Consider the following 15,919-nt stretch of genomic DNA (forward strand, 5'->3'; position numbering starts at 1 on the left):
TCATGTATAACTGGTCAGCTCTACAGAGCCTTTAAAGCAAATAAAAAACTGACCCACTGTTAAGACACATATTCTGCAAGCCTTGTTAGTGCAGTCAGACTCTTTTCCTTAGTTTATCGGATAGTTTCAGGGAGTAAGGTCTTAATGTCCTGGAGGAAGTCAAAGCACTGTAGTCTCACTGCATGTGTGTTTGACTCATGCAGTTCCAGTGATGTGAGGCAATCTACAGCCATGCCACCTCTGACTGAAGCTGCCTTGCACGCTCAAGCCAAGCAGCTTTGAATTCAGTCCATTTCTGATTTAGATGCTGGTGAGGATTACTGGAGCTTTGTGAGAGTTAGTGGTGAATCTCATATTACTATTCCAGTTCCCATAATGGAGATCACTTGTTTATATACATGCATGGGGTCCTCTTTTTGCATGTGTATTAAAGATTTCAAGGTATCCTGTGAGAGTGACTAGAGCATCCATACTGAATTCTCTGTCGGGCTATGCACATACTGCACACCTAGAATCTCTCTTGTATTTTCAGGTCTCCAATACTTCACTCCCACAGTTTTTTGTACAAGATGTTCAAGCAATGGTTAAAGCTTTTGTCATGTTACACATCCAAAGTGGCTGCATTTTAATGGAAGAAGAAATCCTTGCAATGAAAGTTTCCTGCAGGTGGATATCTGTATCCCTTTGTTTTCATTGCGGCTTTAATTTCTGGATCCATTTGGATAAGATTCGTCTGCCGTATTAAAAGTAGGGCTGTTCTCCTCTTTACCAGTTATTGTGGTCTATTCACAGTCTCAGACCTCTTTAGCCTGCCAAAACACTTGGAAAAGGAGCTCTTAATGACTCAGTTAAAATGTACGGTCAAGAAGTTCACTTATTAGAGGAAATGTAAACTGACCACCAATTGGCTAAACCAGCTGGCTGGACTATTTGTGCTAGTGATTTCTCAAAGCTCCCTGGGGAGCAAAAGTGGGAATAGCAGTTCTCTTCTTTTGGTTCTCTCATGCTCTCTACCCTAACAGAAAAGTCTTTGAAAGAATTCATTGGAGAAGAAGCTAATAGGATTTCACAGACATGTTTAAAAGCTTTATAAATAGTGCTAAATTTTTAATATATTCCTTCTTACAGGGTTTTTTTAAAACAATACCATAGAATTGCAGAGAAAATACACAATTCAGCCATACAAAATTCACTTTTTCAGTGTTAATGGTTCTACTCCTGTGAAATTTTATAAGCCTTCTCTAGAGGTTCTTGCATGAGACTCTCTCACATTGTTCGGCAATGGGGGACTGTAAGGACCATTTGCTAGAAGATTGTTTTAATTTCTTCGTGGGCATTTCCTGGCTCTGACTGCACATCTTTTTCACTTCCATTGTGATAGAAAGTGTTACTTACATAACCTCCCAGCAGCTGGGAGTATTCTCAGTAAGGGCTCACTGGCTCCTCTCACCACTCTACCAGTAGATCTCAGTGTAGCTTATGATCATGCAAAATAGGTGATTTTGAGAAATGGGTAGTACAACCATAATGTTTCATTTGTTAAGCTGAAAAATACATTTCCTGCTGATAAAGATGAAGCCATGTTGAGCAGCAACTGCTTGGTATCTCCTAATTCAGCAGGCTCAGTGTCATCAGCGGAATGCTAACACATCTCTAGCCCATTCCAGCAGGGTACTTGGGTCACTCTTGTTCTGCTGTACCACAGCTACTTGGAATAGTGTAAGTGCAGCGGGGAGATAACTGAGATTCCCAAATCACATGCACTGACCATGGATTTCATAAGTTGTACGGAACCTGCAACAGGAAAGCATGGATCCAAAGAGTACAGTTATGCTCCTGTCCATGTTTAAGCAAAGCCCTTAAATGAAATCAGTACTCTGTCTCATTTCTGATCCCAGAATTAACATGCAGACTGTACATTTGTGCAAAAGCTCTCATGTGACACCAGGAATTGTCCACACAACCAGGTGTGATCATGTGCCAACAGGGAGTACTGGAGACTGGTGGGAGTGAGGAACTATGGTCAGGCAGGTGATGCCAAGTGTATGAACCATGCACAGGTCTGTTCTGAGCAGAAGGGGAAGGGGCTTTTGTCCCCTCGCTATGCACTTATCTGTATGGCTGTCCTATAAATCCTAATCACAAAAGCAGGACTAAAACTGTGCTCCAAGTGCAAAGTCCTTTCACAGTTTAGTTGTTGTTTATCATCTTTGAGTAATGTTAAAAGTGTGTGCTAGTTAAGGAAAGGCTCAGATAGCTGGCAAGAGATCTAGAACCTGTGACAAATGTTGAGCAATTTTCAGACCAGGCAGAAAGAGCAGCATTACAGATTCATGCCTCACACTATTTGGTATCCACTTCCAGGCTGACCATCTATGTGAAAAAAAAACCACTTTAATCCTTGTTTAGAAATCAACCAATAACACAATGCATATGGGATGCAGATAGAAAATGAATTCAGCAATCAACAGCCAGTCCTCAGACGCTGAAACATGCAATTAAACAGGTGTTTAGGGAGTTGATCTTGGATTGTGTCCAAGCTCAGCAGGGTCAGTCGTCCTTGGAAAAAAACACTGACCCCACACAGCAGCAGTTTGAATTTGGCTTCAGTCTGCACTTTAGGAATGTGGCATTGTTATTTCTCCCCTTTTCTTATCAAATGTAATTATCCTGAGAAAAAAAAAAAGTTTTGAGAAAACATGTGATTTCACTGAGTAAAAATCTACTACTGAAGAAATTATTTCTCAGTGTCCAAATAAGGAGTGGGGGAGAAGTTTGGGGAAAGTGCTCTGTTCCAAGTAATCTTGGAACTGATACCCATGTTACTGAACTTGGATATTTAGTCCTGGCCTGCAATTATTCCTATAAAAAAATAGACATCCAATCTTTGTATTATTTTAAAATGGAGCCCTGGAGGTTATAAATGACTGAATGAGCTTCAGTGTTTGAGCAGACAGTGATTCTGGAATGAGCTGCGGCCTTGAATGTCTCTGCAAGAACTTTGTATCTCAAGATCAGGGTGAGCTCCTGGGGTTGTGATTGTACATCAGGACTAAACAACAGTCAGAATAAAATAAAGAAGTAAGACCCCAGAAACACCCACATCTCCTAGCAGAAAGGGGAAGAAGACTTTCCATGGCAAACTTTTTTCAATCTGCAGGACTTGTGCTCTCACAACTGCCAAACTGTTCCGCCCTACTGTGTTGAACCCTATGGTGCTAATGGCTCCCAAATAATCGTGATGGCAAAAATATACCCACTTTTGTCAAGGGTTGATCAAAAGAAGGAAACACAGCCATAGCTACTAATGTGACCCACAGAAATTTGTGGCATGATTATCAGAATTTGTTACTTAAGAAAGGAAGTCATGCATGCTAAATATGTTCCAAATAGAACAAAATGTAACAGTCCATCTGCGAAACAGCGCACATTGCCAAAAGCATATCGTCTTGGAAATCTGCTGTCCACATTGGCTTCCTTCTTGAATACAGAGTCCAAGCAGAGTTTCTCTTCTAATCGCCAAGGTCTCCAAGAATGTGGTTCTAGCTCAGAGATGGTAAGTCCTCATCCTTCCCTGATAGCTCTCTGCTAGGGGTTGTTACCACCTTGCCAGCCAGCAGGGAAAGGAGCTGTCATGGAGGGAATGGAATGGTCACAGCACCCTGAGCATGGACCATGCCTGTGGAGGGATAAGCATAGTGATGGGTCCCACCACTTTCAACACCAGCGGATGGACTTAAGATAGCAGTCTCCCTTGTTCCTGTAGTGGGAGGTGCAAATCATCTCCTTGGGATGGAGCATTCTTGGTAAGCTGTTGTGTGATGTGTAACCACAGGCTCATAAATGACAAAATGAAACTCATCAATATATTTATTTAACTTTTTTTTTTTTTCTTTTAAAAGTAGCTTTTTGTCAAGAAAGTCTTTTCCTGAAGGACTCTCGTATTGTCTCTGAACCGATGAACTGATCTTAAGGACTTTGTTTCTTTCTGTATTCTTTAATGCATAAAGCCCTGTTTATGCACAAAATCCTGTTTTTCTGAGCAGAAGAAAGGCAGTGTCTTTGCTTACAGTTTTTGAACCTTGCCCTCCAGGGGGCAGGTGCTTCCTATTCCTCAGCACCTCTGCTCCTTCTTCTCTTGTCTTCTGACTTTCTCCCCTGGATTTCCACCTCTTACAGTCACTTACCTTAACAAACAATCTCCTAACTTCTGCATGCCCGCCTCCCCTAACCCACACTTTAGTCCTCTCTGGGCTCTTTGATTCAACAGATTGTCTGTGGTAATAAATTGGATTCTTCCTCTTCATCTTGCTTCATGCTTGATAAAGATGCAATCATTCTGTGTGTCCTGAGAGGAAGGTGGTTGGCATGCCCCGCATCTTTAGGCTGATGACTCAACATCTAGCATAAGAATGTTACCAACATTTCCTAAGTTTTCTATGTTTTTTCTGCAGTTACTACAAACATTAGAGGTAAAATATCTCTCACTAAATACAAAATGTATTGATAAAAGTACAAACAAAAAATGAAAAGTTGCACATATGTAAATTTAAATCTTTGCAAAGGAGAAATCACTTGGAAGAACTTTATTCTTATCCCCATTTTCAGTAGTTTCACTGGCCAAGACAGATCTAATGGCCTAGGAAATGAAAAAAGATGTAAGAAAATCTCATGAGTGATATTTATGGAAATAGATAAAAATAACTGAACATTGAATGATGTTAAATCATTCTCTGAAGACTTTAAGACACCACTTGACCACACAATGTGTATTTTTTTGTGACACAGTCCATGAGACCTTACACAGCAATCGGTGTTTCAAGGACACAGTTTTTTGCTACAGCTTATTTCAAAGAAGAAAATTGTTCAGGTGTAAGGCCCTAAAGTAAGGGAACATCTACCATGTGCTTTATTACATTTTCCACATGACTAATCAGTAGTACTATTAAAGTTTGTGCCTTATTTTTAACTTGTTTTTGAACTTGTCTTCTAAACACTGAATTTCATCCCATTGTCTTTGCTAGCTTTAGTGATGATCTCCAGCTAAAAACTTCGGTTCCATTAAGATGTTTATAGATCGCAGGCAAATATACCTTGAACCTTTTCTTAAATAGATTATTAAATGGAGCATTTTCTTGCTCCAAGACAAATTTTCATGACTTGGAATTATTCTTTGGAGATTTTCTGATCTCTTTGCAATATCACTTTTTGAAGTGTTGGCACTGAGATCTATTTCAGTAATTATTTTAGTAATGCAATATACAGTGGTAAGAATGTTTTCCTGTGTCTACTCAGTGTTCTCATGTTTACACTTGTCCTTTCAGCAGTGCTGTGTCAGGAAAAGTTCATGTTCAAGTGATTACCTTTAATGACCTCAGAGTTATTTTCATGACCAACATTTTTCACTCGATATATGACCTTGCATTTGTCTGCCTTGAAATGCACTTTCAAATTTGCCCACTATGACTAGCAAATTATTTTTTTATATAAGACTTCTGTTCATTCTTTAGTTCTTAATACCACCAGCTTGTTATCCTCCATGTTTTATCCCAAATGTGGAAAACAGTGGACCAAAACCAGATCCTCAGGATCCTGTAGACACTCATAGCATGATTCTATATTTACAATTGTCTCTTGAGATTTCTGGTCTCCTAGTTTTATCCTCTTTTGTCTGAGCAGTATTGAGTATGTCTGGTCTTAATTCAATGGATTAGAGTACTGTTTTTCTTCTTATACTGTGATTTCTTGCAATATTATTGATACAAATAGGAGTGGACTTAGTCCTTCATTCTTTGTGGACATGAATCAGTATAAAAGATCACCACATCTTCTGATAAGAATTAGCCTCCCTGGTGAGATGTGGTGGCGTGCTGCAGCCTGACATCTAGGTTTTCTCTCTGACTATATTAATATGCTGCCCTGGGTTTTTTTGTATGCATTACTTTTAAATTATTTCTTTAAAAAAAAAAAATATGGGCAATGAATTAAAAATTTCATTCATTGTTCTATGATATGGCTAAATTCTAAAGAATCTAGGAAGACTAGTGCTAGCTTTTACAGATAATAAAACACAAACCCAGTAATTTTCATGCTAAACACAATTAGTTAATTTATTTATTGTGACATTGTAATTTATATCTATCCAGTTACCAGGCATCTTGCCATCCATTAAAAATACAATCTGTACCAATAAAAACAAATCATCAGCACTTCACATCCCACAAAAGGCATCCTGTCAGCCAGAAATATAAAAAAACACCTTCTCCACCCTTCCAATCCCCAAATGAAACCCCATTGCCCCAGCCACCTCACCTCTGTCAAAATGTCAAGCAAACAGAACATCACACCCCAGGGTTGCTAGACCAAATCACCACAGCCATAAATTTTTAAGGCAGACACACTGAGATAAGAGAGACTGATGTGGTTCATTTTGGAGTATTCAGGCTCAGGTTCTTGCAGCAAGGATTTCCTGACAGATGTATATGGAGATGCCGCCTACCTATTATCTCATTCTATCAGTAAACCAAAGATCTTTAAAACTCATGGCTTCAAGCCATGAGGGTCTGTGTTCATTCTAGGTGGTATTTCTTAGGAGGGAGAGAACAGTGGTCACTAGTCACTTGGGAAAATTTGGATTTATGAAAAATGACTAGGTATGATCTTTAACATCCTCTCGTTTTCATATGTAATTTCACAGCAACAGTCCCAGTCCTGTCTGTAAGGGTAAGAAGGGGTGTGGTAGCTAGATACCTCTTTCAATTTGCCACTAACTGTGTCAATAGTTCTCTCTGTTTCAGTAACTACTGGAAACTGAGGTTCAATGCACCATTCAGGTAGAACAGTAACATTGTGAGTAGCATAGAGTTTAGCTGAAATAGCCTTTGATGCCTCTGAGGTCTCCTAGTATAACATAATGCTTTCAGAATACTGATTAACCTTTTACTTTAGATCTTATTCGCAAATGTAGAGGCACAAAATTTCTGTAAAAGTCACATCTTTAAGTCTTCATATAATAGGGACTGGTTGTACTGGGCTACATGAAGAACTACAAGAGAGAAAGACCTATGAGTTGTTCTTGCTTCTGTCTTGTTGAGTGATCACAGGCTAGTCCTTTAATTCCATGGTCTTGAATTTCCTGATTAAAAACAAGGGGCACTGATGTTTATCACCAAGTGGGACATTGCAGGGTTTCATAGTACAGCTTGATTTGTGTTAGGATAGGAAGGCTTCAAACAGAAATGGACTAATTGTGGATGAGTTCTGTATGTAAGAGGACAGGCCCTGCCCTGAATAGTTTTAGGTGCTTAAACAGTGAGGGAGACTGGACTACGACAGAAATTTTCTTATCCCCATTTTTCAAATAGGAGGAAGGGCAGTGGAAGATGAAGAGCAAGGATGAGTTCCCACAGGGTAAATTGTCAGCACATGAGTTACAGTGTGGTCACTGCCACTGTGCCAATACCTCGTCCTGCATAATAACTACCAGGTACTTTAGTCTGTTTTCACTGAGGAGAGATCTAATTTGTATTTCTTTACTAGTTCACCTCATGGCAATTCTTATTGTAGCCACATACTGAGAAATCTAGCCAAAATCACAGATGAGGTATTCAATAACGGTAGCTATTAGTAAAACCTAGACTTGCTTTTGGGATGCAGGTATTATATTTTCTAAGGATCTTGGCAATGAAAGGTATGAAAAGCAGGTTCAGTATAATGAAAACCATCCTTGGATATCCATCTGATGCTTTCATGATACCACTGCCGAAATATTAAATATCACAATAACAATTAAAACCTTGAATGAGGAGCAGTGGGGCTTCACTTCAGTAACTCTTCTGCTCTCCAGCTGATTAGACTTTACTTGGGGCTCAGACAACTCATTACAGTATTTCTTTCAATGATGAAAACTGCAACATAAGTTACACTGGGTCAGAGGCACTCTTCCAGGGTCCAGAAAACTTCATCTCAGGGACTTCTTAGCCACGTGTGCTATCCTTGTATTGAATAGTCCTTACAATTTTTTATTTTCTGAATTCATCTTATCTGCTTTGAACCTACAAAACTAATTTAGTATCATGTACATTTAGCATCACAATTTTCCTCTAGTATTGTGTATGACCCACCACAATGGCAGAGGTGGTACAAATGAGCTTTGAATTGATATTCCCATGGCATGAATATACCTAAGATTTATGTTTGAATGGGACAGAAATTGGGCAATCAGTATAAGAAATTATTTACACACTATTGACTAAATGTCAGGTTGTTTCCACTTGCTATTTTCCACTCAACCAAAAATTCCCTAGGAGTATTGTGATACAGTTTCTATGTGGCACTTAAGTCTATTGAATCTATTATAGACAATTTCTGAAAGTCTTATGGCTAGTTTTCTCTGCAGTGGAAATAATGTGGTTTTGTGGGTTTTCTTCACTTTCCCTGTCAAATTGGCGTCTCCCAGCTCTGATGCTCTTCAAGAGGATACCTAATGGTTAGCCAATTGTTGCACCAACATGTCTCTTGGTGTGCAAACATCAGCTTTTGCTTAGTGAGCACATGTAATGTAAATAACCCCTGGAAGACAGACTGGGATTATACCACCTGTTCGAACTGAGAAGGCTGCTTGCCAAAAATAATTGATTTGATTGCATTGACTGGGTCTGTCAGAGTTTAATGGTACATCATAGTAAGGGGTAATCTTAAAGAAAGCCAGAGACATGTAATATAGAACTGGGTGTATGTGCTCAGAGCCAAACAAAAAGATTTGATGCTATCAGTAAAACTGTTTATACCTATCAGTTGCATAAAACTTCATTAATGAAATCAGAGAGGTTTTATCCAGTGCAAAATGTGGAAGTCAAGGTGTTCTGCATAGACAACTTCAGGTTGACCAGGTTTCCTAGGGAGAGCAGAAACTCCACAGGTAACCTCTGTTGTAAAAAATTTCACATTCAAATGGAAATGTGTCTCCAGTACCACCACAAAAGATGAAGACTGGGAGTAAGCAAAGAAATCTGCTTGGTAGATAGCAAAAAAGAAGAGTATTGATTCTTACTTTTCTGGAGTGACTGTACTGCTGTTCATGCAACTGCTACAAAGATGACACAGAAACAAAAATGATCCCGTAGACACCTGTTGCTTTTGGTGAAGGATGTACACTGTACCCCCAGAAGAAAGATGCACCACAGAAGAGTGAAGGATCTATAGTCTTCAAGCAGCATAGCTACCACATGTAAGACCCTGACACTTATTTTGTCTCCACTGTGCTTCATCTATTAATATTACTGGAAGCAGGGAGCATGGAAAATTAAAATCTCCTTTTTAAGCTCAGGGTAGGCTAGAAACAGCAGAACTGGCCAGATCCCAAGGTCCCACTCCTAAAACAATAAGTGAACCTAACAAATAGAGAGGTTTTTCATTTAGAAAACATTAATGTCATTCTTACTAAATTTATGGTTAGATAAAATCTGTGTTCAGATTATGCATGATATGCTGTATGAAGGGAGGATCTGGAAGTTTTAGCCCAGTCACAGAAGCTGAATTGCAATAGTTGAACTGAAGAACATATCTACATGCTTATCTAGTCTAGACTTGTTATCTTACCTCCTTCCCACTTCCCCCATCATTTTGCCAACCTTCATCCGGCCAATAAATACATGGAAACTGATTTCCGACAGAGTTAACTACCTCTAATTGTGCCACTCTTGTTATCTTACCAGCTTTGACTCACCATAAATTGCTCTGGTGCAGATGTTGGCAAGATAAGAACTCTAGTCTCTCTCCAGATATATATAATATGTATGTATTTATTTATATATCTGAACATGTTAGATATGCCAGTGTAGTAGATTGGATGTTATTTCATGAGTGCTGGGATTTTACAGCTGATTGGCTGTGCTAGGTGCCTCAGGGGCAGATACTGAGACATAATTCCTGCCCTCTGCTGCCTGCTCCAGACCAGTGCATTTGTGAGATACTTTCAGTCATGACCCAACAAAGTCTGGGTTAATAAGAATCAGGGGGATCAAGGGAGTAGCATTGCTTGGATGACATAGTACTTCAGCAAAAGCCAGTGCACAGTATGCTGGAATAAAAAAAAATAGTTTAAGTATCAATAAATAAAACATAGAAATCTGAATTGGCTGAAAAATTGACACAATTTATCTTTTGATATTTCCATTTCTGACATCTAGAGGCAAGCCTGATGCCAGAAACATCAGGGAAGAGATTGAGCAAGGAGGGATTCAAATTGAACTTCTGACTCTGAAAGGCATTTTTAATCAGTTAGGTTCCAGGGTCTTGGCTTACAAAAAAAAAAAAAAAAAAAAAAAAAGCCCACAACAAAAACACCCGAAGGGGTTGTAATAAAAACCCAAATACATTAAGGATGGTTAAAAAAAATAAAAATAAAAGAGTTTTATTGTCAGGAAATTGATTCTAAGGAAATATACATTTTTTTTGTCAGGTAAAGGTTGATTTTGGTTGAACCTTCTGTCAGAAAAATTACAGTGAGATAATCTGCATTGGTGGGGATACGAGGTAATTTTTTTAATATGTCTGAGTTGTGTTTGTACATCTCTTGAACTCCCATTCATCTCTTACTCTGCAATGGTCTTACCCTTTCAGCAGCATTTCCCTAAGGCTGAACACTGCCCTGTACCATGAAAATCCCAGTTCAGTGACAAAGCAAATGTGGAAGTAATAAAAAGCTTGAGGTAATGTGATTCCTTTCTTGAGGAGCTCTGAGAAACACTGGGTCATCTGCAAAAGGGAGAGATTTGATGAGCACACATAGTTCTCATCTGCCATCAGACATTTATTAATTAATTTTACTGCAGGTTATGGTCATATTCTCTATACCACCACACTCTGGTTCCTCACATGGAGCTGGTGTACACATTGTGAGTGCAAGTCTCTGTACAGTGGGAACAGTTTTTTGTTGCTGCCATTTCTAATACTTTCTTGCTGTATTTCTGTGTTGCAGATGTGGATGAATGTGCTTCAGATTCTCACCAGTGTAACCCCACCCAGATCTGCATAAACACTGAGGGGGGCTATACCTGTTCCTGCACTGAAGGCTACTGGCTGTTAGAAGGCCAGTGTTTAGGTAAAAACCTGGTGCAATATGGTATATGAGCATCTGTGTATGTTTGCCTGTGAATAGCTGAAATAATGTCACTAAGCATCTTTGTCAAGTACATGGTTAAACCTTCAGCTACGTGGAAACTGTCTTTCAACTTTGTAAGTGCCAATGGTATGCTTGGCAGAGAGACTCCCTCGTGGAACAAAAATGTAGATGTAAATGCCATATGACTAACATCCATGTAACATGTGGGATTTTCATATTCCCAGTCTGAAGGTTTCCCTTTCATATAAGATCAATCTCAAGCAAGTATACAAAAAGATTTATTCTCAGACAGACCTGTCCTTTCCACACCATGACATTGTGGACTCAAAGGGATCAGTATTTGATACCAAGAAACAGGCCAGTAAATCCCTAGATTCAATCAACCCTTTTGCTTGGGGGCAAGAAAAAATTAACTCTGAACTGGGTGCCATTTAGGTAGCTTCCAAGCGGTTTTATTTTGATTTTATTATTTTCCTTGCAGCAATGTCCTGTTCATCCTTTTAGCTCAGCTCTGTTGAAAAAAACATCCCTCAACAAACAGCACAGCAAAACTTTCCATCTCCCTTCTTCTCCAGGCCATTCCCCATGGAGTGATGAAGTAGATGTTAGTTTTAGGTACACGGATAGGACCTAGGAGATAGGATACAACTTCTTTTTTTTTTTTTTAAGTTTACTCCTTATTATTTTTTTCCCTTTGGCGTAGGCTGTTTCCCTGCCAGCTCTGTGGAGCTGGACTGTCCTGTCACAACACCTCTGCTGGAAGGAGGATGGGCTTTCCCTGCCCATTCATCCCTGGAGTCTCTCCAGTTATTTTCCAACTTTCCCCTCCCAAGCACCAATTCCAGTGAAGGACTGACTCATGGCTGCTTTCCTAACTAGCTGCAAACAGCTGCTGTGTAACTCACCTGGCAGGGGAAGAGCTGAGCCTTGTCCCAGCTGGGCTCTGTGCAGCCATAGCTGCTTTGGGGGGTCACTGTCTTGCAGTTCCCCCTGGATATGAAGTCCACAAGCCCCTGCTTCTTAATCTCTGATAATTCCTCTTCTCTTGGGGAAAAAAAAACTTGTACCAGGGGTTGTACAGGCATATTGTGAGGTAGCGCAGGGAGGGAGATTCTGCTCCACATCACCTGTTTTGTTACCCATTTACTTGTCCCAATTGCAGCCCAAATTAAAGGCTTGTGTGCAGCATTCGGGATTTGGACATGGATCTAAAGTACTTTACTGCTTGATGGATGTGACAGAGAACTGAAATGACTGCACTGCTGAATTGATTCAAGTATCCGATTATGCTGTTTAAAATAGGCAATAAAATTCCAGCGTTGCCCAGATTAATTACAAGGCACTGCAAAGAGCTAAAAGCAAATTGTGTTTAGAATTGCTATGTTTTTCCCTAAGTGTCAAAACGTCTCAATTTTCCACATTTTCCACTGGCCTTGGAGAAGTGACTTTTGCTGACCTAAAGCAGTAAAAGACCATTTACTGTAATCAGAGGGCTGGGTTGGGTTTCAAAGACAGGGGGGTTTGGTGCACTGTTAGCAAACCACAGTTACAAAACGCTACATTTCTATCTGGTGTAATTATCCCAGTAAAGTTTGTACAGGAGGAGCCAGTACAGCAGTGCCCATACAATCCACTCACAAGAAGAAGTCCTTAACCTCAAAACGTAGCAGTCTTGAGATAACAGCCCTGCAAAAGCCAAAGCATGTATTTAAAGTAATGCATTGTGTCAATGAAATGAGGTATTAATTCACTTAAAACCCATGTAACTTTTTGCAGGATTTGCCTACTGCTGGTGTACATACCATAGCTGACCCTGGCCTTTAGGTTATCTTTCTATTTAGAATGCAGTGGGAAATAAAAGCTAGTAAGGGTAAAACTGGGTGTCAGCGTCCTTGTCGTTTTACACAGAGTATTTCCAAGACTGTTGACGTTTTCGGAATGGTTTCCTGATATTTTCTATGGCAAAACTGCCCCAGTGAGGCCAATAACATAAACTTGAATTGCAGGATGTAACTACTTATACAACAGATTCCCAACATTGGGTTTTTTTCATGGCATTACCACATCACGTAAACGTTTGAGTTGTTCAAGAATTCAGTTTCCCAACACATTTTAAATATTTAACACTAAAACAGGGAAGCAGCCAATTTAGCTAATAAATAATGAACTGCTGGAATTCATGCAGATATATATGTATATGTGTGAACCGTAGGGACAACTCTGTAAGTCTCATTTTCACGTGCATTGGAACCTACAGCAAGAGCCCTTTCACCAAAATCTGTGCCTTCCTGCTTTGCTCCTTCCCGTAAACTGACTGCAGATAATACACTTGGTTTTCTTAACTTCAAAGCTTTGAGAGTAAGCGTTAAAATATCTCCATAAATCAAAAGCCAGTTGATACCACAGCAAATGTAAAGCCTTGGAAAGGAAAACTACTCCAGGTGTTTCACTCCAGTTTGTACTCCGGGAGCAAAACTCTTCTAGCACTTACCAACATATATATGTTATGGCATTTTCTTGTGCTTTTAAAAGTCAGTTGCATGTATTGCTAATTCTGCAGTTCAGCCCAAGCTGCTATTTTGGCATTACATTTACTGTTTACATTTTATAGTTATAACTTATCAGTTAAAGATTAATACAAAATGTGAATGTGACTATGTGAAAAAAAGTCTTTAAAGAATATCCTCTCTAAAAACAAGTATTTAGTAACAAATACTGCTTTTCTAGTGAGTAGCTTTGGTGTATGTGGAGGCAAAAAAGGTTTCTATCTTGATTCCGACAAAACTTTGCTACAACATCGGCTGTGCTTGTGCTGACGGGCTGTGACAGCTATCAGGTATGCTGGAGGTAGCTGCTTAAAGGGACTGACTCTGGGGTCCCTGATGACATCACATCACATTAAGCTGAGGATTACAGCAATGACAGTCAGTTCACAGGACATACTGAGGTGGATAAAACCACATTATTATATTCTTCTGGGTAGAGATGTATTCTAACTATAAATCTGGTCTGAACACCTGAAAGTTTGGCTGCTGGATCCATAACCAGTATGCCAGGTTATTTCTGTGTTATTGATAATGTTGACTCAGTGTGTTTTCTGCTTTGTACCTGCATGTGAAAATGCAGACCCCTAATTTTCATCTTTCCCATCTGTAGATATAGATGAATGTCGCTACGGCTACTGCCAGCAGCTGTGTGCCAATGTGCCTGGTTCCTACTCCTGTACATGCAACCCAGGCTTTACCCTTAATGATGATGGAAGATCATGCCAAGGTACTGTGTGTGGTAAACCATGGCTGAAGCTTTAGTCCCAACCCAGCTTAGTGTTTACAATGCAAGCAACCTTCCCAACACCGCTTTTGAAGATATTCATAGGTTTGTCAGCCTGAGGTATTTCTGTATTTTCACAGTACCTCAGAGGTGTACAGGTGCAACAAGACCAGTGTATCAGAAGAAATATGCATGAAGGCCCAAGCCCCCTAATTGAGTTACTCAATTCACTGAAATCCCCAAGAGTTTGGACATCGAATTTACTTTTAAAATCTGAAGCTGTGTGACCCACCTAAGACAGAAAAACTCTGTCAAATCAGTAAATTAGATTTAAGTCTTCCAAGTTCCAGACTAGGATGCTGATCATTAGACCTCCTTTTGCTGTGATGTGCTACCTCTATCAAAGTCAACACAACCTCTTCATAAAGCCTCTCCTTAGCTAAGCAGGGAGCATTTTCCCACATGCTGCAGGAAATGGTCTGTGCTAACAATGTTCAGAAGCTGCTAATGCCCTAAAAGAAAAAAAAAATGGTTTTGTCTTAGCTGTAGGTTTCCATGAGGACTGTTCCTTATTGCATTATCATCCTCAGGAATATCCTGCTGCATTTTGTCTCAGGTCTGTTATGACAAAATCAATTCAGTGGTTTTAAAATTGCAGGATAAAGACAGAAGCATTTGTAATAAATATTTCATCCCATCTTCCATGTTATTTTTTTGATTTAAGACATTCCCAAAATGCTTCATTTCCACGCATGTTGTGTTTCCAACATACTATTTCCAGGCATCAGCCTGAATCCCAATAAACAATACTGACTTGGTTATATTTTTTTCAGAACAAATCATTCTGACTATACAGCTAATCTTTCTGAAATGCTTTACAGTAATGAATTGAAAATAGAGTTTGGGGAGAAGTCACTGATGCATTGGGCATTGGTTTCCCATAGATGTGAACGAATGTACAACCGAAAACCCTTGCACTCAAACCTGCGTCAACACCTATGGCTCTTTTCTCTGCCGCTGTGAACCTGGCTATGAACTGGAAGCTGACGGAGTTAACTGCAGTGGTAACTGTCTTTAGTTATTTATTGTTTTGGTTTCATTAATTCTGTTATGTTTCCTTTTTCCAATGTATTGTTTTGCACATGCTTTTCAAAAAGTTTTTTTCCTTGGTCCATGGTTAGGAGCAGGATAGCTGCAACGTACATGATCTTCTTTCCAGGTAAAGCACACAGCAAATACCCAGAAAAGCACGATGGAGGAGGGCTGCAAATAGTTTTAAAGAAATAAGCTGAATATTAAAAAGCTCCAGGATAACAGTAAAACATAAGAAAATGCTCTGTAATGCTGAATGGGAAGCTTTATTTGAGAAAGTAAGGGATAGTCCTAGAACATCCTTCCATGATTACAGAAATACTTTATATAAAGCACTTTTCCATTTGTCTGTTGAATGCAAGTATTCCTTTAGCTCTTATGACTGCACACTTCTGTCTGAAACCTTCCCCGGTTTCTCCCGTATGGCTCTGG

General features: G+C 39.5%; 1 protein-coding gene across 1 annotated transcript in view; it reads left to right on the forward strand.

Annotated features, from left to right (window-relative positions):
- The window catches only part of FBLN5 (fibulin 5), a 52,648-nt gene that overhangs the window by 21,851 nt on the left and 14,878 nt on the right, over positions 1-15,919 (forward strand). Inside the window, exons 6-8 of the mRNA XM_026850047.1 lie at positions 10,982-11,104; positions 14,282-14,398; positions 15,340-15,459. Of these exons, the coding sequence (XP_026705848.1) occupies positions 10,982-11,104; positions 14,282-14,398; positions 15,340-15,459 (360 nt within the window). The remainder of the gene's footprint in view (positions 1-10,981; positions 11,105-14,281; positions 14,399-15,339; positions 15,460-15,919) is intronic.

This window comes from Athene cunicularia, assembly GCF_003259725.1.
Source record: "Athene cunicularia isolate RWA chromosome 5 unlocalized genomic scaffold, athCun1 chr5_part1, whole genome shotgun sequence".
Lineage (NCBI taxonomy): Eukaryota > Metazoa > Chordata > Aves > Strigiformes > Strigidae > Athene > Athene cunicularia.